At 44.7% G+C, this 23227-nt stretch overlaps 4 protein-coding genes and 1 long non-coding RNA gene across 12 annotated transcripts in view; 2 read left to right on the top strand and 3 right to left on the bottom strand.

Annotated features, from left to right (window-relative positions):
* Nucleotides 1-1411, bottom strand: part of LOC127916630 (cilia- and flagella-associated protein 47-like) — a 75371-nt gene extending 73960 nt beyond the window's left edge. Inside the window, exons 1-4 of the mRNA XM_052498940.1 lie at nt 1073-1411; nt 696-850; nt 372-487; nt 78-216 (exon numbers count right to left, since the gene is read on the bottom strand). Of these exons, the coding sequence (XP_052354900.1) occupies nt 78-216; nt 372-487; nt 696-850; nt 1073-1216 (554 nt within the window). The 5' untranslated portion in view covers nt 1217-1411. The remainder of the gene's footprint in view (nt 1-77; nt 217-371; nt 488-695; nt 851-1072) is intronic.
* Nucleotides 1412-1429: 18 nt separating this feature from the next.
* On the top strand, nt 1430-7117 carry LOC127916802 (60S ribosomal protein L31-like). The gene is made up of 5 exons (XM_052500047.1): nt 1430-1487; nt 1930-2033; nt 4453-4578; nt 6708-6820; nt 7046-7117. Exons 2-5 carry the CDS (start codon nt 1930-1932, stop codon nt 7075-7077), a joined length of 375 nt encoding a protein of 124 aa, XP_052356007.1. The 5' UTR covers nt 1430-1487; the 3' UTR covers nt 7078-7117.
* Nucleotides 4591-6768, bottom strand: LOC127916803 (uncharacterized). 5 transcript variants are annotated; one of them, XR_008096091.1, is made up of 5 exons: nt 6627-6768; nt 6287-6352; nt 5976-6221; nt 5496-5594; nt 4591-5462 (listed from the first exon to the last, which is right to left on the bottom strand). It is a non-coding gene; the product is annotated as an uncharacterized LOC127916803 (long non-coding RNA). The 5 variants fall into 5 exon arrangements; XR_008096090.1 differs by lacking the exons at nt 6287-6352; nt 6627-6768 and adding an exon at nt 6353-6484 and having other exon boundaries at nt 5976-6155; XR_008096094.1 differs by lacking the exons at nt 5496-5594; nt 6627-6768 and having other exon boundaries at nt 4591-5429; nt 5928-6221; nt 6287-6484.
* Nucleotides 7118-9174: 2057 nt separating the features above from the next.
* chst10 (carbohydrate sulfotransferase 10) lies at nt 9175-14549 on the top strand. 4 transcript variants are annotated; one of them, XM_052500044.1, is made up of 6 exons: nt 9175-9350; nt 9861-10003; nt 10201-10310; nt 10388-10622; nt 11905-12010; nt 12343-14549. In XM_052500044.1, exons 2-6 carry the CDS (start codon nt 9892-9894, stop codon nt 12899-12901), a joined length of 1122 nt encoding a protein of 373 aa, XP_052356004.1. In that variant the 5' UTR covers nt 9175-9350; nt 9861-9891; the 3' UTR covers nt 12902-14549. The 4 variants fall into 4 exon arrangements, with proteins under 4 accessions (XP_052356004.1, XP_052356006.1, XP_052356003.1 ...); XM_052500046.1 differs by having other exon boundaries at nt 9194-9295; XM_052500043.1 differs by lacking the exon at nt 9175-9350 and adding an exon at nt 9433-9673.
* Nucleotides 14550-18079: 3530 nt separating this feature from the next.
* On the bottom strand, nt 18080-23202 carry LOC127916801 (zinc finger CCCH domain-containing protein 13-like). The gene is made up of 4 exons (XM_052500042.1): nt 23186-23202; nt 22274-22474; nt 19047-19210; nt 18080-18843 (listed from the first exon to the last, which is right to left on the bottom strand). Exons 1-4 carry the CDS (start codon nt 23190-23192, stop codon nt 18613-18615), a joined length of 603 nt encoding a protein of 200 aa, XP_052356002.1. The 5' UTR covers nt 23193-23202; the 3' UTR covers nt 18080-18612.
* Between the last annotated feature and the right edge of the window lie 25 nt (nt 23203-23227).

Raw genomic sequence — 23227 nt, 5'->3', positions numbered from 1 at the left:
CAAAGAACCATAAGTAACACTAAGCAGAATACGGTGGAGCGTATAAGATGATGTTCAAGAGTCTCTAGTTTCCTTACTGGGCCTCCTCTCTGACCCTCGTGGGTCTGTCAGTGCACAGTTCCACCTTCAGCCACTGGGTTGCGCCAGACTGCAGGATGCCACTGCTGGGAGAGAGCCTGATGGACTGGTCTCCATCATACAGCACCTGAAAAGATCCTTCAGCAAGGCCAAGGGCATGAACAGCAATCAATTAATATAACAACAAGAAATATACCATAAATAAATCAGCTAGATTACTGCAAATGTCAACTAAAATCAATCAATGCAAGTTTACAGAAGTGGGTTCAATGGGAGAGGCAAAAGCATAATACCTGGAGCAGATCCCTGATTGGTCAATTCCACCTCTTTGCTGATCACCTGACTGTTTGCCATCACAGAGCCGAAATCAGCGAGAGATTCCATGGTGAGAGAACACGCTGGGGAGAACCTGCAGGAAAGCCCAAATATAAGTAACCTTGGATGAGACCTGAAGATTGCCTAGGCACATGAGATTGAAGATTGCCTAGGCACATGAGATTGAAGATTGCCTAGGCACATGAGATTGAAGATTGCCTAGGCACATGTCTGTTGGAACCCGAGAAAGCAACTACATGAATGAGTGATGTTATAACAGGTGTATATATGACTCTACGTACGCTAAGAGGGGGATCTCCATGGCTTTGTCTTCCAGGACAAGGAGCAGACGGTCACAGACATCCTCATCTTTCTCAGGCCTGAACTCTAGAGTGCCACTCAGGGACAATCCAGCAGCAATGGGGGTTTCTGTGTTTGTCACCCTGAATTTGAACAGCTTGAGTGGTAGGACAAGGAGTTGATACAATTAAAGAAGAGAGGGGCAGGGCAATATGAAGGGTGGAAGTAACAAAAGTGTATAATAATGTATTGCATCAATGAGTTTATAAGTTAGAATAGGACAAAAGCGCAATGAAAACTAAGCACACGTTGCTCTGAACTTTACTAACGTATTACACACAAAGACAGCTGACAGGCAGCACTGCAGGAAGGATTTCACCTTTGATGTGGGTTCAAGGAGTCTCATTCTTTTCGAGGTAATTCCAGTGTTGGTCACCGTGACAGTGGTCTTGTAAACCTTCCCTGCTTTTACGTCGGTAAACTCAACAACCGGGGGATTAATTCTAACATAATTCGTTGTCATATTGTTATAGCTAAAAGTTGAGAGACTAATAGCAAAATTCGACGGTTTATCCCAGTTCAGGTTTTGGTCCTAAGATATCAATGAAATAGGCTTCCTTTTCTGCACTAGAAATGTTTCAATGTATACAGCTAACGACATACCGATACAGTGTAGCGTTCATGGTTACCGTGGCAACAAGACGTAGGAACATTGTCATATGTACTTGTTTTCTACGGACAACATTCAGCCGGATCTATTTCCGGTCCTTCCTTTTCAACAGTTCCCCACCAAAGTGAGTTTGTCTGATTGATAGTCCTCGCACAATCTAACTCCATCCTGCAGTATTTATGCATAAAATACATATTTTCATTGTCCAAATCCAAAGTTGTGTACCTCCTTGTCAATCGGATTTGAGTTTGTGATGCATTGTTCATTCATTTAGTTAACAAAAACAGTCAGAACTTTAGTTACCGTGCACACCACAGGCTCCGTAACATGCTAGCTGGCTAGCTATCAGACATAACATATACATTTGCCAGCTAACTACAGGCAGTCCAATTAATGGTTACATTTAGCCATTTTCATGAGCCATTTTTGTTTCGGTGGAGCAGGGATGTTTTCCTGTTTTGGACGTTAGTGTACCTGGCTAGCTAGCTAACGTTAGCCTAGCAATTCTGGCGTTTTACTTTGTATGGGACAATCTCAACTTGAACCATCCCGGTTTGTCTTTTCAGATGGCTCCTACCAAGAAGGGAGAGAAGAAGAAGGGGCGTTCAGCCATCAATGAGGTGGTGACCAGAGAATATACCGTCAACATCCACAAGCGCATCCATGGAGTGTAAGTACTGTGGTGCAAATGGACAAATTCACCAACAGAAGCCAGGTCAATGGTGTCATTTGCACCTAAAATCGTGTTTCATCAGTACCAGAGGATATGGTCTGGTGTGACATCATATGGGAGTATTTACATCACAGAGCATGGTGTGACATCATATGGGAGTATTTACATCACAGAGCATGGTGTGATATATTACATTTACATTTAAGTCATTTAGCAGACGCTCTTATCCAGAGCGACTTACAAATTGGTGCATTCACCTTATGACATCCAATGGAATAGCCACTTTACAATAGTGCATCTAAATCTTTTAAGGGGGGTGAGAAGGATTACTTTATCCTATCCTAGGTATTCCTTAAAGAGGTGGGGTTTCAGGTGTCTCCGGAAGGTGGTGATTGACTCCGCTGTCCTGGCGTCGTGAGGGAGTTTGTTCCACCATTGGGGGCCAGAGCAGCGAACAGTTTTGACTGGGCTGAGCGGGAACTGTACTTCCTCAGTGGTAGGGAGGCGAGCAGGCCAGAGGTGGATGAACGCAGTGCCCTTGTTTGGGTGTAGGGCCTGATCAGAGCCTGGAGGTACTGAGGTGCCGTTCCCCTCACAGCTCCGTAGGCAAGCACCATGGTCTTGTAGCGGATGCGAGCTTCAACTGGAAGCCAGTGGAGAGAGCGGAGGAGCGGGGTGACGTGAGAGAACTTGGGAAGGTTGAACACCAGACGGGCTGCGGCGTTCTGGATGAGTTGTAGGGGTTTAATGGCACAGGCAGGGAGCCCAGCCAACAGCGAGTTGCAGTAATCCAGACGGGAGATGACAAGTGCCTGGATTAGGACCTGCGCCGCTTCCTGTGTGAGGCAGGGTCGTACTCTGCGGATGTTGTAGAGCATGAACCTGCAGGAACGGGCCACCGCCTTGATGTTAGTTGAGAACGACAGGGTGTTGTCCAGGATCACGCCAAGGTTCTTAGCGCTCTGGGAGGAGGACACAATGGAGTTGTCAACCGTGATGGCGAGATCATGGAACGGGCAGTCCTTCCCGGGAGGAAGAGCAGCTCCGTCTTGCCGAGGTTCAGCTTGAGGTGGTGATCCGTCATCCACACTGATATGTCTGCCAGACATGCAGAGATGCGATTCGCCACCTGGTCATCAGAAGGGGGAAAGGAGAAGATTAATTGTGTATCGTCTGCATAGCAATGATAGGAGAGACCATGTGAGGTTATGACAGAGCCAAGTGACTTGGTGTATAGCGAGAATAGGAGAGGGCCTAGAACAGAGCCCTGGGGGACACCAGTGGTGAGAGCGCGTGGTGAGGAGACAGATTCTCGCCACGCCACCTGGTAGGAGCGACCTGTCAGGTAGGACGCAATCCAAGCGTGGGCCGCGCCGGAGATGCCCAACTCGGAGAGGGTGGAGAGGAGGGTCTGATGGTTCACAGTATCGAAGGCAGCCAATAGGTCTAGAAGGATGAGAGCAGAGGAGAGAGAGTTAGCTTTAGCAGTGCGGAGCGCCTCCGTGATACAGAGAAGAGCAGTCTCAGTTGAATGACTAGTCTTGAAACCTGACTGATTTGGATCAAGAAGGTCATTCTGAGAGAGATAGCGGGAGAGGGGGACGGCACGTTCAAGAGTTTTGAAGAGAAAAGAAAGAAGGGATACTGGTCTGTAGTTGTTGACATCGGAGGGATCGAGTGTAGGTTTTTTCAGAAGGGGTGCAACTCTCGCTCTCCTGAAGACGGAAGGGACGTAGCCAGCGGTCAGGGATGAGTTGATGAGCGAGGTGAGGTAAGGGAGAAGGTCTCCGGAAATGGTCTGGAGAAGAGAGGAGGGGATAGGGTCAAGCGGGCAGGTTGTTGGGCGGCCGGCCGTCACAAGACGCGAGATTTCATCATATGGGAGTATTTTCATCACAGAGCATGGTGTGACATCATATTGGGAGTATTTACATCACAGAGCATGGTGTGACATCATATGGGAGTATTTACATCACAGAGCATGGTGTGACATCATATGGGAGTATTTACATCACAGAGCATGGTGTGACATATGGGAGTATTTACATCACAGAGCATGGTGTGACATCATATGGGAGTATTTACATCACAGAGCATGGTGTGACATCATATGGGAGTATTTACATCACAGAGCATGGTGTGACATCATATGGGAGTATTTACATCACAGAGCATGGTGTGACTTCATATGGATGGGAGTATTTACATCACAGAGCATGGTGTGACATCATATGGGAGTATTTACATCACAGAGCATGGTGTGACATCATATGGGAGTATTTACATCACAGAGCATGGTGTGACATCACATGGCTGTTGACAAATCTGCTGTTCCTCTAAATTGGCAGGTGTCCCTGGCTAGTTTTTGTTAGTCCCCCGCGGCTGGTCTTGATCAGAACGTTCCTTCTCTCTACAGGAGCTTCAAGAGGAGAGCTCCTCGCGCTCTCAAAGAGATCCGCAAGTTCGCCATGAAGGAGATGGGAACTCCTGATGTACGCATCGACACCCGCCTGAACAAGGCTGTGTGGACCAAAGGCGTCAAGTAAGGACTAATGAGACGCCTGTTTAAAGATTAATCGGGTGTATTCATTAGTGCACACTGTAGCAGAATGTTTTGCAACAGTAAACATGGGGTTTCTATTGGACAAGTTCAGAGGTTTCTCCCCATTTCTGCTGTTTGCTTCCATTTGGTGTCTAGTGAATACACCCTGTTATCATATGAATCAGGTATTACTGTACTCGTGTTTCCCAAACCATATTAAGTTGGTTAAACAATCACTAAGCCCATTAGTTGAATGGGGCGCTTTCAGCAGGATCAAACGTTTTGGAACATTCAGATAGAAATAGGGTATGTTGATCAAACATGCCTCTCTGACATGTAGAATAAGGAATCACATCGGCTCTGTTCATGGCATTTCTATCTGCAACGTTCGAGAACGTTTGGCAGCTGAACGTGGCCCAGGTGTGCTTCCTCAGGAACAAATACGTGTTCAAATATCAAAAACATGGAGTAGCTGGGGGTGCTTGAGGAAAGGGTTCGGTAACAGCTCTTTCTCTGCCCATACAACCACTTATGGTTGTTGACACAAATAACACTACAACTTGTTGCACAAGCATGTTTTCATTCTGCTTAGTACTAATGTTCACCTGTGTTATTTACAGGAACGTTCCATACAGGATGAGACTAATGTTCACCTGTGTTATTTACAGGATGAGACTAATGTTCACCTGTGTTATTTACAGGATGAGACTAATGTTCACCTGTGTTATTTACAGGATGAGACTAACGTTCACCTGTGTTATTTACAGGATGAGACTAACGTTCACCTGTGTTATTTACAGGATGAGACTAATGTTCACCTGTGTTATTTACAGGATGAGACTAATGTTCACCTGTGTTATTTACAGGATGAGACTAATGTTCACCTGTGTTATTTACAGGATGAGACTAACGTTCACCTGTGTTATTTACAGGATGAGACTAATGTTCACCTGTGTTATTTACAGGATGAGACTAACGTTCACCTGTGTTATTTACAGGATGAGACTAACGTTCACCTGTGTTATTTACAGGAATGTGCCATACAGGATGAGACTAATGTTCACTATGTTATTTACAGGATGAGACTAACGTTCACCTGTGTTATTTACAGGATGAGACTAACGTTCACCTGTGTTATTTACAGGATGAGACTAACATTCACCTGTGTTATTTACAGGAACGTTTACAGGATGAGACTAACGTTCACCTGTGTTATTTACAGGATGAGACTAATGTTCCATTTACAGGATGAGACTAACGTTCACCTGTGTTATTTACAGGATGAGACTAACGTTCACCTGTGTTATTTACAGGATGAGACTTCCATACAGGATGAGACTAATGTTCACCTGTGTTATTTACAGGAATGTTCCATACAGGATGAGACTAACGTTCACCTGTGTTATTTACAGGAACGTTCCATACAGGATGAGACTAATGTTCACCTGTGTTATTTACAGGATGAGACTAATGTTCACCTGTGTTATTTACAGGATGAGACTAATGTTCACCTGTGTTATTTACAGGATGAGACTAACGTTCACCTGTGTTATTTACAGGATGAGACTAACGTTCACCTGTGTTATTTACAGGATGAGACTAACGTTCACCTGTGTTATTTACAGGATGAGACTAACGTTCACCTGTGTTATTTACAGGATGAGACTAACGTTCACTGTGTTATTTACAGGATGAGACTAACGTTCACCTGTGTTATTTACAGGATGAGACTAACGTTCACCTGTGTTATTTACAGGATGAGACTAACGTTCACCTGTGTTATTTACAGGATGAGACTAACGTTCTCCTGTGTTATTTACAGGATGAGACTAGCGTTCACTGTGTTATTTACAGGATGAGACTAACGTTCACTGTGTTATTTACAGGATGAGACTAACGTTCACCTGTGTTATTTACAGGAATGTGCCATACAGGATGAGACTAACGTTCACTATGTTATTTACAGGATGAGACTAACGTTCACTATGTTATTTACAGGATGAGACTAACGTTCACTATGTTATTTACAGGATGAGACTAACGTTCACCTGTGTTATTTACAGGATGAGACTAACGTTCACCTGTGTTATTTACAGGATGAGACTAACGTTCACCTGTGTTATTTACAGGAATGTGCCATACAGGATGAGGGTACGATTGTCCAGGAAGCGCAATGAGGATGAAGACTCCCCAAACAAACTGTACACACTCGTCACGTATGTCCCTGTCACAACATACAAAGGTGAGGCGTAGTTAATACCAAATGTGCCTTCATAGGTTTGCTAGAGTGTCATTTATTGTGCTGAAACGTCAATAATAGTCTGTTACTGTATATCCCTGTTCTGTTCTTAATACACCAATATGAAAGATTTAGTTTTATCATCTTTTCAGTCCTAGGATGATGAAGACAGAGGTTTATTATTGTCACGCTCTGTTGCTAAAACCTTTTTCTTTCCTTTGTCAACAGGTCTACAGACGGTCAATGTTGATGAGAATTAGATCTGTCTTCAACGTTTGTAGAATAAATGTATAGAAGGAGTTTTGTCTGATGTCTTTATTATACACTACAACAACACCACAACACTACAACACTACAACACCACAACACTACAACACCACAACACTACAAACACCACAACACTACAAACACTACAACACCACAACACTACAACAGGTCCCCAACTTATTTGCCCCCACAGTTTTCTGAGCAGAATAATATTTTTGTTGTGTGGAAAGTCCGCTCTAAGTGATTTTAATTTCACATCTGTTCCCAAGTATTCCCGCATAATAGAGAGATACGTGATCGTATAGAAATGTAAGCAAGGTTTGAAGTGATTTGTTTTAGTCAAACATCTGTTTGGGCTTCTTGCAGTCAATTTGCAGTCTACAAATGATTAGTAATTATGTTCCAGCCCCCCGACCATCCCCACTCCCTAAAAATGGTCCTGAGGCTGAATCTAGTTGATGATCCCTGCACTACCAAGTAGATGAACTGTTATGAATACAGGCCTACTTGAAGCATGTCTGTGACTTGCATGTCTGAATGAGGTTGGATGCCTAAATGTAACTATTCATGACATTATAAACGCACAGACACCTCACACTTCTCCCTTCCTTTTCTATTGACTCAGGCTACTGCCTTTTTCAACTTCCTCAGACTCCTCTGTGGAAGACCATTGTCCAAGAACTGCCAGAACCAATACATATATATATATTTATTAGGTTCTTTGAGATTGTCATTGTGATGATAAGCACTATATCTAATAAATATTATTAGATGTGATTGAATCCCTATCCATTGACCAGTCATCTGTGTTAGCCAATATAGTCTCTTGAGGGTTTACCCATCATTTCCAGAAATGCTTGAATCCTGATCCCAGTGCCTATAGCCAGCTGGAGAGTTCTGCATTTTGAGTGCAAATTTCAGACACTCATCTGGTCTCTACCACAACAGTTATATGCTCTATTCTGATGTAACATGGGGAGATTTTTTTTAATGATGTGACTGCCCTCCAGGACACCTACAGCACCCAATGTCACAGGAAGGGCATAAAGATCATCAAGGACATCAACCACCTGAGCCACTGCCTGTTCATCCTGCTATAATCCAGAAGGCGAGGTCAGTACAGGTGCATCAAAGCTGGGACGGAGAGACTGAAAAACAGCTTCTACCTCAAGGCCATCAGACTGTTAAATAGCCATCACTAGATGACCTCCACACAGTACTCTACCCTGATCTTAGTCACTGTCTCTAGCCAGCTACCACCCAGTTACTCAATCCTGCATGGAATCATAGGTCACTTTACATTTACATTTAAGTCATTTAGCAGACGCTCTTTTATAATGTTTACATACTGTTTTACTCATTGTATATGTATATACTTACTGTATTATAGTCAATGCCACTGACATTGCTTGTCCTAATATTTATATATTTCTTAATTCCATTCAATGACTTTTAGATGTGTGTGTATTGTTGTGAATTGTTAGATACTACTACACTGTTGGAGCTAAGAACACAAGCATTTCGCTACACCTGCAATAACATCTGCTAAATATGTGTATGCGACCAATACAATTAGATTTGATATAACCTCCCTGGCACATCCAACTGTCTGTAAGGAATGATGAGCTGTTGGGGGAGGTTCACCTTAGCTGAGTATGGTGTTCTTCTAAACACCCAAGCCCAGCTGCTCCTCAAGAAGACCAAGAGCAACAGCAGCAATGTCATTTATGCAAACAATGCCAATAATACCCATGATGCCATGTAACCGAGGAATTGTATGTATTTAATAAAAAAATAAGTATATCACACGGTAAACCTTATCCTGATATGTGTGTATGTTGTGCAACACTGGTACTCATTCCCACTGGCATCTGGATGTACAACAGGGTTGTTGTCCAAACACACATGACCAGCAGCATGGTGTGACTGGGGCGAATAGTCAATGTTGCATTGTGTGCCATATGAAGCCATGTATGATGGTAGCCCATAGCCTAAGCTCATTTTATATTTGCAGTGAGCATATGCACAACTTTTTGTGTGGAGTTTTTTATTTTATTTTTTAAATACAGGAGCATATGATATCACTGGCCAGTTGCAAAGCTAGTTCTCGGGTATTCTTGTCCAGTCTTACGTTGTGCGGTGTAAACATTTGAACGCTAGAGGGCGAAATTGGTCTGTGTTTATGCATCAACAACATGGATAACGGGACAGGTACGCGAACATCACAAGAAACGTTACTATTGCATTAGTTGCAATTACACAGCAGGTAAGACATCACATTTGATTTGTCCAATGGGAAACTAGCTATCAGATAATTTCCTGATCAAGTCAAACGTACTCAGGAGCAGGCCTAGCTTTCTACACTATTCGGAATGGTCAGAATTATGGCTAGCGAGCAAACAGCAACAAGCTAACAGTAGCTAACGTTAACCGAAGTTAGCCAGCTAGCTGAGCTAAATTGATCTCGCCCTGTCTTTCAGTAGGGACAGTTGTTTTGACCACGCCTATAGTTAGTTGGTTATTGGCATAAATGGTCATGTAGTTTTACACCCTGCTGAAATGGTAGCCTATGGATGCTAAGCTAGCTAGGTAGCCTGCTAAGTAACTAGTCTCTCCTCACTGTCCCTGTGCCACTCCTCTGCCGGTCTGAGTCCAAAGATTATGATAACTAGCTAACCTTAGTTAGTCCAAATATTATAGTAAGGTTTCCCCCTTTCATCTGTGCAGAGTCTGCCGAGAAAGACTACCTGCTATTGCTAAACAGCTGTTTCTGCAGGTACCGTCACTACTTCGATGGCCCACGGGTGATGCAAATAACGATGCGGCACCACTGGCTGCTCGTCGGGGCTTGCGGCTGGGTGTTGCTCATCCTCGTGTTTGCCAACAAGTTTATCAATTTTAACGCCAGAACCACGGATGGTAAGTTATCATACTGAAACCTGATTGTTTTTTTCTCATCAATACTAGCTGTCTATACCTTTCAGTAATTGTTCAGCTAGAGTTGTAGCTATAGTTACTTAAATGTAAATGTAAATAACAGCTATGCTGTTAGATTTAAATGTCTAGTCTATCCCCCTTGGAATTGTCTTGTGATCTCTTAGTGTTTTGTGCTTCAGACTATGGGGAGAAGACTGAGATGCAGAGTTTGACTCAACCAGGAGTTAAGACCATCAAATCACTGCCAGCTCAGAAATCAGACAGAAGAGCTCCCAAGTCATCAAACCTGGTAGGTGTTTTGTTTGCGTGTGTTCGCCCTTGAAACAAAATCATCAGTTACTTGAAGTGAGTGTGTGTGTGTGTCAGTCCTCAGTAGGCCCCTCCATGGCCAACCCAACAGACTGGAACACTGTGGAGACGAGGCGTCGGGAGCTGCTGTCAGCCGTGTGTAAGAACGACTCCCTCAAGAACCTCACTCACACCTCAATCAACAAGTTTGTCTTGGACCGCATCTTTGTGTGCGACAAGCACAAGATCCTCTTCTGCCAGACCCCCAAAGTGGGCAACACTCAATGGAAGAAGGTCCTCATCGTTCTCAATGGTGAGTGAGGGAGGACGGTAGTGAGAGAGTCAGTGAGGGAGAACGGTAGGGAGAGAGTCAGTGAGGGAGAACGGTAGGTGAGAGAGTCAGTGAGGGAGAACGGTAGGGAGAGAGTCAGTGAGGGAGAACGGTAGGAGAGAGTCAGTGAGGGAGGACGGTAGTGAGGAGTCAGCGAGGGAGAACGGTAGTGAGGGAGAACGGTAGTGAGGGAGAACGGTAGTGAGGGAGAACGGTAGTGAGGGAGAACGGTAGTGAGGGAGTCAGTGAGGGAGGACGGTAGGGAGAGAGTCAGTGAGGGAGGACGGTAGGGAGAGAGTCAGTGAGGGAGGACGGTAGGAGAGAGTCAGCGAGGGAGAACGGTAGGAGAGAGTCAGCGAGGGAGGACGGTAGGAGAGAGTCAGCGAGGGAGAACGGTAGGAGAGAGTCAGCGAGGGAGGACGGTAGGGAGAGAGTCAGCGAGGGAGGACGGTAGGGAGAGAGTCAGCGAGGGAGGACGGTAGGGAGAGAGTCAGCGAGGGAGAACGGTAGGGAGAGTCGGTGAGGGAGGACGGTAGGGAGAGAGTCGGTGAGGGAGGACGGTAGGGAGAGAGTCGGTGAGGGAGGACGGTAGGGAGAGAGTCGGTGAGGGAGGACGGTAGGGAGAGAGTCGGTGAGGGAGGACGGTAGGGAGAGAGTCGGTGAGGGAGGACGGTAGGGAGAGAGTCGGTGAGGGAGGACGGTAGGGAGAGAGTCGGTGAGGGAGGACGGTAGGGAGAGAGTCGGTGAGGGAGGACGGTAGGGAGAGAGTCGGTGAGGGAGGACGGTAGGGAGAGAGTCGGTGAGGGAGGACGGTAGGGAGAGAGTCAGTGAGGGAGGACGGTAGGGAGAGAGTCAGTGAGGGAGAACGGTAGTGAGAGAGTCAGCGAGGGAGGACGGTAGGGAGAGAGTCAGCGAGGGAGGACGGTAGGGAGAGAGTCAGCGAGGGAGGACGGTAGGGAGAGAGTCAGTGAGGGAGGACGGTAGGGAGAGAGTCAGTGAGGGAGGACGGTAGGGAGAGAGTCAGTGAGGGAGGACGGTAGGGAGAGAGTCAGTGAGGGAGGACGGTAGGGAGAGAGTCAGTGAGGGAGTTAGTGAGAGAGGACGGGAGGAAGGAAGACAGTGACGGAGTGTCAGTGAGTGATGATGATGAGTAAAGTTGACTCAAAACATAAGCTTATCTGTCTGTAAATTGTAGTGATGTAGTAGCCTCGATCCCAGTGAAGGACGAAAAAATAGTGTTCTTCGCTGTCCTTTTGCCCCTCAGGAGAGTTCTCCACTGTGGAGGAGATACCAGAGAACCTGGTTCATGACCATGAGAAGAACGGACTGCCCCGCCTCTCCTCTCTGACGGAGAAAGAAATCACTAAAAGGTTTAAGGCCCTGCTTCAATACTTCAGAAATGCATCCTACCTTCCTTCCTTGAAGTAATCACAGATCTGAATTAGTTAGATTGGATAAAGTAATAAGATGGTAATGTAGGCTACCATCGCTTACACCTACCCAATCACTTGCTATCTTAAGATTAATGCACTAATTATATGTCGGTCTGGATAAGAATGTCTGCTAAATGACTCAAATGTTATAGAGCTGTGCTTAACGTTAAGTTTTGCTGAACACCTTTACTGACTTGTTTGGCCCTGCCCTGTATTCCATTGTGGTGCTCTGATTCTATGGGACGGTGCTTTTTGTTTTCTCTCGCCAGGTTAGCCACATACTTCAAGTTCTTCATCGTCAGAGACCCGTTCGAGCGCCTCATCTCCGCCTTCAAGGACAAGTTTGTGAAGAACCCGCGCTTCGAGCCCTGGTACAAGCACGACATCGCTCCCGCCATCATCCGCAAGTACCGTAAGAGTCACCGTGACAACGACGACAACCAGGCGACTACGGGCCTGCGCTTCGAGGACTTCATCCGTTACCTGGGCGATGAGCCCGGGCGGCGCCGCATGGACCGTCAGTTTGGGGAGCATGTTATCCACTGGGTGACGTACGCGGAACTCTGCGCCCCCTGTGACATCACGTACAGCGTCGTGGGGCACCACGAAACTCTAGAACGCGATGCCCCCTACATCCTGAAAGCTGCCGGGATCGAGCGTCTGGTATCGTACCCCACCATCCCCCCAGGGATCACCCGTTACAACCGGACCAAGGTGGAGCGCTACTTCTCAGGCATCAGCAAGCGGGACGTCAGGCGGCTTTACGGCCGGTACCAAGGAGACTTCAGCCTCTTCGGCTACCCGAGCCCGGACTTCCTGCTAAACTGAATGACGGCGACACTAAAGAAAGACTGTTTTGCAACAATAATATGTCTCTCTAATCTAAGATGCATCTTAATCAGTGTGTGGTTTACTGAAGAGGTAGGGAGGGTGTAGCTAGCTAGCTGCCTAGCCTGGCTGCTCTAACTAGGAGCCATAGTAGAGACTAGTGATCCCCACCATCCGGGTTCAAGCCAGGGAGGGATGGAGACTACAGGTTGGTCTGATATAACGTGCTGATCTGCTGTAGGATGATCGTCACTCCTCTACCTGGCTGACAGTAATTCCTGTCTCAACCTAGCAACACTTCCTGCCTCTGCCTAGCAACTGTCACCATGGGCGATGACTGTACTACATGCCTCTACTTCCTGGTAGCCGTCACCATGGTGGCCATGAATGGCATGAGGACCGAGTTGATGGAGAGTTACACACTATGGTCATGGTTAATGGCTATATTCGCCATACGACCAATGAATTAAGTGCCACATTTTAATGTTATTTAACAAAGCTTTTTGTATTATAATAACTTTATTTAAACCAGAGATTACTGTTACATACTGTGCTAAACTGTACCACCCTCTGCACTACTTCCACACAAAGCAGGTCTGCATTATGGACTAACACTGAAGTGGGTCTGGGAGACAGTTGCCTGGTTAAACCAGACTGAATGCTGAGCACACCATTGAAACGTAGCAGAATCAGTTTGAATGCGAGGTTATAGAGATGGTAGTGAAACACTAACCAGTTAACAATATCAGAGTCCCAGCTCTCCCCTCCAGTCTATCCACTCATACAGAGTAGAGCAACTCCATCTCGCTTCAAGACTCGCCACCTATATAAATGGTGTGATTCTGTGACCTCAAAGGGTTGACAAGCGTGGGAGGAGTGGGAGGAGTCAGTGTCTGCAATGCCTGTGTTCAGGTGACAGGGGGAAGGTTCACTGTGGCGTAACTCCTGCTGATTGGCTGAAGCTACTACAGTGGATAATACTATACCTGTATTATGTCATGGGGTGTACAGTCCCTGGGTCTTACCTCATGTTCCCGTACAGTAGACAGACAGATATATAGATGTCCTTCAGGGTTAATCCAGTTAAATTCAGCCCAGACACATAATATGGGATCATGGCAATATGGATTGGAGGCATACAGCCAACCCTCTTCTATACCAATACTTATGTCAAAGAAGGTGGATGAACAAAGATGTCTTACTCAGGCTGTTTACGTTCTACTTATTAAGGGGTGGCTCTCCTGTAGACACCATTGCCATAGCAGCTGTGTCTGGTCTACTTAGTTCCTTGACTGTATATAAACCATAAAGTGAGGGAGTGGGATGCCTCGCTTCCTCTTCCGTCTCAGTTTGCCACCTGTAAGGGCAGTACATTAGACTACATTGGCACTGTACCTGGGAGAAGGAAAAAATGGTTTCACTTTCTCATCCTCAGAACTGTTATTTCACAATTGAATTCCATGAATTGTCTTATTCTTCATCCTAAACACGACGCCGTCCAATGGCGTCCATGAAGAGAAGTGAGTGACAGTTTCCTGTTGACCTTCTTTAATCAACCAATGTTTGGTATGGTCAGTCACATGGTATTGACAGCTAGGTGGACAGGCGATGGTTACTGAGTAATAAAGGTTTCATGTAAAATATAAAACTGATCTTTTTCATTCTTCTCTGTACCACAACACATGTATGATGCTTTTAGTTATTTTCTCTTTACATGCGAGGTCAGTTAAACCCTGCAGTAGACCTGATATTCTCATTCTAGCAGTAAACCTACCACCACAATTCATTCAATTACACCTATGGTTGGGCCATATGGGCAAGATATTTTCTTTATTAATTTTATGATTTTTAATAATAAAAGTTCTAAATGTGCTTTATGAGTAGTGAGTGATCCTAGGGTGGAAACACATAGATACTGAGTCTTTCTGCATTCTGTGTTATACCGTTCACTTCAACCCCCCAAAGGTCTGAATTTTCATCAATTTCTGCATTTGAGATCATTTCTACACTGCCATGTAGGGCTACACGATATGGTCAAACATGTTTCAAGAGGGCCACCATTGTTCCTGTTCCCAAGAAAGCTAAGGTAACTGAGCTAAACGACTACCGCCCCGTAGCACTCACTTCCGTCATCATGAAGTGCTTTGAGACTAGTCAAGGACCATATCACCTCCACCCTACCTGACACCCTAGACCCACTCCAATTTGCTTACCGCCCAAATAGGTCCACAGACGATGCAATCTCAACCACACTGCACACTGCCCTAACCCACCTGGACAAGAGGAATACCTATGTGAGAATGCTGTTCATCGACTACAGCTCGGCATTCAACACCATAGTACCCTCCAAGCTCGTCATCAAGCTCGAGACCCTGGGTCTCGACCCCGCCCTGTGCAACTGGGTACTGGACTTCCTGACGGGCCGCCCCAGGTGGTGAGGGTAGGCACAACATCTCCTCCCCCGCTGATCCTCAACACGGGGGCCCCACAAGGGTGCGTTCTGAGCCCTCTCCTGTACTCCCTGTTCACCCACGACTGCGTGGCCACGCACGCTCCAACTCAATCATCAAGTTTGCGGACGACACAACAGTGGTAGGCTTGATTACCAACAACGACGAGACGGCCTACAGGGAGGAGGTGAGGGCCCTCGGAGTGTGGTGTCAGGAAAATAACCTCACACTCAACGTCAACAAAACTAAGGAGATGATTGTGGACTTCAGGAAACAGCAGAGGGAACACCCCCTATCCACATCGATGGAACAGTAGTGGAGAGAGTAGCAAGTTTTAAGTTCCTCGGCATACACATCACAGACAAACTGAATTGGTCCACTCACACTGACAGCGTCGTGAAGAAGGCGCAGCAGCGCCTCTTGAACCTCAGGAGGCTGAAGAAATTTGGTTTGTCACCAAAAGCACTCAAACTTCTACAGATGCACAATCGAGAGCATCCTGGCGGGCTGTATCACCGCCTGGTACGGCAACTGCTCCGCCCTCAACCGTAAGGCTCTCCAGAGGGTAGTGAGGTCTGCACAACGCATCACCGGGGGCAAACTACCTGCCCTCCAGGACACCTACACCACCCGATGTTACAGGAAGGCCATAAAGATCATCAAGGACATCAACCACCCGAACCACTGCCTGTTCACCCCGCTATCATCCAGAAGGCGAGGTCAGTACAGGTGCATCAAAGCTGGGACCGAGAGACTGAAAAACAGCTTCTATCTCAAGGCCATCAGACTGTTAAACAGCCACCACTAACATTGAGTGGCTGCTGCCAACACACTGTCATTGACACTGACCCAACTCCAGCCACTTTAATAATGGGAATTGATGGGAAATGATGTAAACATATCACTAGCCACTTTAAACAATGCTACCTTATATAATGTTACTTACCCTACATTATTCATCTCATATGCATACGTATATACTGTACTCTACATTATCGACTGCATCCTTATGTAATACATGTATCACTAGCCACTTTAACTATGCCACTTTGTCTTTGTCATACTCATCTCATATGTATATACTGTACTCGATACCATCTACTGTATGCTGCTCTGTACCATCACTCATTCATATATCCTTATGTACATATTCTTTATCCCCTTACACTGTGTATAAGACAGTAGTTTTGGAATTGTTAGTTAGATTACTTGTTGGTTATCACTGCATTGTCGGAACTAGAAGCACAAGCATTTCGCTACACTCGCATTAACATCTGCTAACCATGTGTATGTGACAATTAAAATTTGATTTGAAACAATCTGGGACTTACTTTTAACCAAATGTTGCAATTTGACTTGCATTTAGAGCAATACACTTAACTGTTGCAATCATGGAAATAGAATGTCTATTCTAGTTATATAATAGTGGGCACTTTTAATATAGTGTTTGACATGACAACGAATGAAAATGCCAGGGAGGAGTCATTGTGACAGTGTAGGAACTAAAGTGTTGATGATAGGTGTTTCCTAGGGGGCCCTTTAATCTTTGGCTACATTGTGTTCTCTCTTAGCTACATGAAATAGCTAACATGTTCTTGCTTTGCGTTTACCTCTAATTTAGAAAATGCTGTTGCACAAACATGCTGATTTAGGTCTACACCATCACTGGTATTATCAGGCTGATAAGCTTGCTCCTACTAGGACATTTATTAGCTAGCGATTAGCATTAGCGGCTAACAGGATTTAGGAACCACTTGTTAAGAAGACAAACTAGCTGTTTGCAGATGTAAAAAAAAGCTAATAGTGTAATTATAGAATGCTAGTAGATTTATATTAAGACACAAAGTGACAACTGCATTGTTGTCATCATCAACATTGTTGCATGTGCTGCATAGACTATGCAGACTAAACGCAAGTGTCTCGTGGTCGAGGAAAAACAAATGCGCTCCTTGAGTGAAAGGACGTGGAGCCAGGGCTAGGTCTGTGTGGAAAGCCGCATGGGGAGAGAAGACTCAAGTAGTAAACTATAAAAATGGACGTTACACAGTACGTATCTCATTTAACAAACCATACATTCAAATACCGGTATAGAAGGTAAAATAAAACCCCAAACCGGTCCATGCATCAATATCGGTATATCGCCCAGCCCTAATTACACCCACCACCAGAATCCATTCAATTAGACCTACCACCACAATTCATGTAATCTTTCAACCTGCAAACAGAATACATGAAGACAATTCAACACTGCTACAGAGAGTCATCATATTTTAAGAGTCAAATCCATCTCCTGATGGGATTATGTTCAGGCCAGCCAGAGTCCTGTCGGTAAGAGTCTAGACTGGAGTGTTGTTATGGCACAGCAGTCTGAGTGTGTTGGCTGAGTTTAACCCAGAGGTCCTAGTAAAGTAGGCCATTGCCAAAGTTTCGAGTGACCTCAAGAGAAATGTATTCATGTCGGGGTGGAGTAGCCGAGGCAGTACAGTAAACATTCATACAAGTCACTCAGAGATTTGAGTGCGTTTGGCCAGGGTGCATCCCAAATTACACCCTGTACAGTGCACTATTTTTGACCCGAGCCCTATGGGCCAGGTCAGAAGAAGTGCACTACATAGGGAATAGGGTGCCATCGGGGATGTAAGTCAATGTCTCTTGAACAATACACAAATGACATCAAGCAGCACATGGCACTGAGACTGAACTCCATACAAAGCAACGATAAGAGCCATTACAAATGAACAACTAACCACTTTAATGCAGTCTTAAAAACCAATGCACAACAAAAGAAACAAAAAACATAAATCAACGCCATTACGAAAGGGAGACTTATCACCCTCCGACAACAAATATCCAATCGCACACAAAAACAACAACTGTTATTCGGGAAAATGCACGTCTCTCCTGTAGCATTGTCATTTCTAGTTCAAGGTACAGTACATTGTACAAGGCCTCTATCAATCCCTCCATAGGCTAGTATCTCCAATAGTCTCTATGGTAGAAGCAGTACAGTACTTGTGGATCAGATCAGTCTTCCATAATGACAGCACTGCTGACTGACAAGAGTTTCAGCGTTTTGTTAGATTTTTCCTTGTGATTAAAAAAAGCTATAGCAGGGGGGCGGGTTTTAGCATTAGGGGGCGGGGTTTAGAGTTAGGGGGCAGGGACTCAGAGCAGGCTTAGTAGTCAGAGCTGATTCAATTTCTGATCACAGGTCAGTTTCATCATGCAGCGTTTGTTTTTACCCATAATCCCCACACGCTCTCAGGAGACACACATCTCGGGGGGCTGTGGTGTACTGGGCTTGGCTACCGGTGAAGCTGCCGGTACGAGCCCTGGTGGCCCCTTGTCGGCCTTCTCTGGGCCTGCTGGGGGCCCCAACGGGGGCTGGTTGCTTCTGGCGGCGGCTACAGTCTTCTTGAAGAGACGCATGCTGAGTTGGAAGAGCTCACTGTCCACCACAGGAACACTGGGGTACATCTGCTTGGCCAGGCCCTGGAGAGAGAAAGAGTTAGCTTACTATACAGCGATAGGCAGTGTGTGTCAAAATATTGCTCCATCTATTATAATATACTATCTACATATTCCCAGTCCATTCCTCCATATATCCTACAGTAGAGGGCCATCTTAGTCAATTGGTATATGGTCTAGAATAGTCTATGGTTCTGGGTACAAGTCGTTTTTCTTGGAGCACTCACCTTTTCGTTCTTGAGGAGCTGCCGTCTGATGGCCATGTCCCTGCGGGCACAGAGGGCCTTACAGCAGGGGCCCAGGTTCCTCAGCAGACCTGCCCTCTCTATCTTCCTGTTCAGAGCTGCCTTGTTCAGAGCACCCAGGTCGTGCTCAAACAGCTTGTCAGCATCTGGAGGAATGGACGGAGAGCTGGGTTAGACTCACTGCATGTTTCCAGTGATGAATGGAAGCAACATACAAAAGATGCTTCTATTGCCACTGCTTAGTGCTTTATGATATGCTAGCACCACACTGACTGCTTAGTGCTGTATGATATGCTAGCACCACACTGACTGCTTAGTGCTGTATGATATGCTAGCACCACACTGACTGCTTAGTGCTGTATGATATGCTAGCACCACACTGACTGCTTAGTGCTGTATGATATGCTAGCACCACACTGACTGCTTAGTGCTTTATGATATGCTAGCACCACACTGACTGCTTAGTGCTTTATGATATGCTAGCACCACACTGACTGCTTAGTGCTGTATGATATGCTAGCACCACACTGACTGCTTAGTGCTTTATGATATGCTAGCACCACACTGACTGCTTAGTGCTTTATGATATGCTAGCACCACACTGACTGCTTAGTGCTTTATGATATGCTAGCACCACACTGACTGCTTAGTGCTTTATGATATGCTAGCACCACACTGACTGCTTAGTGCTTTATGATATGCTAGCACCACACTGACTGCTTGGGGGGCTTTATCATATGCTAGCACCACACTGACTGCTTGGGGGGCTTTATCATATGCTAGCACCACACTGACTGCTTGGAGGGCTTTATCATATGCTAGCACCACACTGACTGCTTGGGGGGCTTTATCATATGCTAGCACCACACTGACTGCTTGGGGGGCTTTATCATATGCTAGCACCACACTGACTGCTTGGGGGGCTTTATCATATGCTAGCACCACACTGACTGCTTGGGGGGCTTTATCATATGCTAGCACCACACTGACTGCTTAGTGCTTTATGATATGCTAGCACCACACTGACTGCTTAGGGGGACCACACTGAGCTTTATCATATGCTAGCACCACACTGACTGCTTGGGGGGCTTTATCATATGCTAGCACCACACATGCTCACCCAACTGAGCCACGTTCTAAGTATGCATACTTCCATTAACATTCTTGTAAAGTAGACAGAGATGGTATGGATAATGTTTGTCATATTATACATGGTTCTAAATTCCAGTAGGAGTACAGTATGTAATAGTACTAATATAATCCAGTAGGAGAAAGATGGAGTAGAGTATGTAATAGTACTAATATAATCCAGTAGGAGAAAGACGGAGTAGAGTATGTAATAGTACTAATATAATCCAGTAGGAGAAAGATGGAGTAGAGTATGTAATAGTACTAATATAATCCAGTAGGAGAAAGACGGAGTAGAGTATGTAATAGTACTAATATAATCCAGTAGGAGTACAGTATGTAATAGTACTAATATAATCCAGTAGGAGAGAGATGGAGTAGAGTATGTAATAGTACTAATATAATCCAGTAGGAGAAAGATGGAGTAGAGTATGTAATAGTACTAATATAATCCAGTAGGAGAAAGATGGAGTAGAGTATGTAATAGTACTAATATAATCCAGTAGGAGAAAGATGGGAGTAGAGTATGTAATAGTGCTAATATAATCCAGTAGGAGTACAGTATGTAATAGTACTAATATAATCCAGTAGGAGAAAGATGGTGTAGAGTATGTAATAGTACCAATATAATCCAGTTGGAGAAAGACGGAGTAGAGTATGTAATAGTACTAATATAATCCAGTAGGAGAAAGATGGAGTAGAGTATGTAATAGTACTAATATAATCCAGTAGGAGAAAGAGAATACAGTATGTAATAGTACTAATATAATCCAGTAGGAGAAAGATGGAGTAGAGTAGGTAATAGTACTAATAGAATCCAGTAGGAGTACAGTATGTAATAGTACTAATATAATCCAGTATGAGAAAGATGGAGTAGAGTATGTAATAGTACTAATATAATCCAGTAGGAGTACAGTATGTAATAGTACTAATATAATCCAGTATGAGAAAGATGGAGTAGAGTATGTAATAGTACTAATATAATCCAGTAGGAGAAAGATGGATTAGAGTATGTAATAGTACTAATATAATCCAGTAGGAGAAAGATGGAGTAGAGTATGTAATAGTACTAATATAATCCAGTATGAGAAAGAGAATACAGTATGTAATAGTACTAATATAATCCAGTAGGAGAAAGATGGAGTAGAGTAGGTAATAGTACTAATAGAATCCAGTAGGAGTACAGTATGTAATAGTACTAATATAATCCATTAGGAGAAAGATGGAGTAGAGTATGTAATAGTACTAATATAATCCAGTAGGAGAAAGATGGATTAGAGTATGTAATAGTACTAATATAATCCAGTAGGAGAAAGATGGAGTAGAGTATGTAATAGTACTAATATAATCCAGTAGGAGTAGAGTATGTAATAGTACTAATATAATCCAGTAGGAGTACAGTATGTAATAGTACTAATATAATCCAGTATGAGAAAGATGGAGTAGAGTATGTAATAGTACTAACATAATCCAGTAGGAGAAAGACGGAGTAGAGTATGTAATAGTACTAATATAATCCAGTAGGAGAAAGATGGAGTAGAGTATGTAATAGTGCTAATATAATCCAGTAGGAGTACAGTATGTAATAGTACTAATATAATCCATTAGGAGAAAGACGGAGTAGAGTATGTAATAGTACTAATATAATCCAGTAGGAGAAAGATGGATTAGAGTATGTAATAGTACTAATATAATCCAGTAGGAGAAAGACGGAGTACAGTATGTAATAGTACTAATATAATCCAGTAGGAGAAAGATGGATTAGAGTATGTAATAGTACTAATATAATCCAGTAGGAGAAAGATGGATTAGAGTTTGTAATAGTACTAATATAATCCAGTAGGAGAAAGATGGATTAGAGTATATAATAGTACTAATATAATCCAGTAGGAGAAAGATGGAGTAGAGTATGTAATAGTACTAATATAATCCAGTAGGAGAAAGATGGAGTAGAGTATGTAATAGTACTAAGATAATCCAGTAGGAGAAAGACTGAGTAGAGTATGTAATAGTACTAATATAATCCAGTAGGAGAAAGATGGAGTACAGTATGTAATAGTACTAATATCTCCTCCAATCACCTTTAGGGTCGTCCAGCTCCTTTTTGCAGACCTCCCTGACTCTCTCCAGGAGCTCGGGCCCAGCCAGTCGCTTGGAGACGCCCGCCCTGAGGAGCACTGCCCCTGGGGTGAACCGGAGCAGAGCTGCCCCTGCCGCCCGGGGCTCCTGCTTCTGCTTGGGCATCAGGCTGGACCAGTCCACATCAATCACATCCAGGGGACCTGTAGGAACACAGCACATATGAAGGGCTTAGACCACAATAACCAAACAATTTAGTTCACAATAATAAAAAAACAACAGTTTGTCTTTTACCAGTGTCCAACTGCAGACTAGACAGGGTTGCCAGGTGTGTGATATTGGGCTAGTTTTGAGCTGGTTTGGGGGAGCCATTGGACCAGAATTTCTCACAACCTGGCAACCCCGCTGGCAAACAATAAGGACTGTGTAGTCCTGTTCTCAGCCAGAAGGACTGTGTAGTCCTGTTCTCAGCCAGAAGGACTGTGTAGTCCTGTTCTCAGCCAGAAGGACTGTGTAGTCCTGTTCTCAGCCAGAAGGACTGTGTAGTCCTGTTCTCAGCCAGAAGGACTGTGTAGTCCTGTTCTCAGCCAGAAGGACTGTGTAGTCCTGTTCTCAGCCAGAAGGACTGTGTAGTCCTGTTCTCAGCCAGAAGGACTATGTAGTCCTGTTCTCAGCCAGAAGGACTGTGTAGTCCTGTTCTCAGCCAGAAGGACTGTGTAGTCCTGTTCTCAGCCAGAAGGACTGTGTAGTCCTGTTCTCAGCCAGAAGGACTGTGTAGTCCTGTTCTCAGCCAGAAGGACTGTGTAGTCCTGTTCTCAGCCAGAAGGACTGTGTAGTCCTGTTCTCAGTCAGAAGGACTGTGTAGTCCTGTTCTCAGTCAGAAGGACTGTGTAGCCCTGTTCTCAGTATTGTACCTGGCATCTTCTCTTCTTCCAGAAGGACTGTGTAGGCGCTGT

This window comes from Oncorhynchus keta, chromosome 37 (genome assembly GCF_023373465.1).
Source record: "Oncorhynchus keta strain PuntledgeMale-10-30-2019 chromosome 37, Oket_V2, whole genome shotgun sequence".
In the NCBI taxonomy this organism is placed as follows: domain Eukaryota; kingdom Metazoa; phylum Chordata; class Actinopteri; order Salmoniformes; family Salmonidae; genus Oncorhynchus; species Oncorhynchus keta.
The sequence above is the reverse complement of the archived record's forward strand: the minus strand, read 5'-3'. Positions and strand labels throughout refer to the sequence as shown.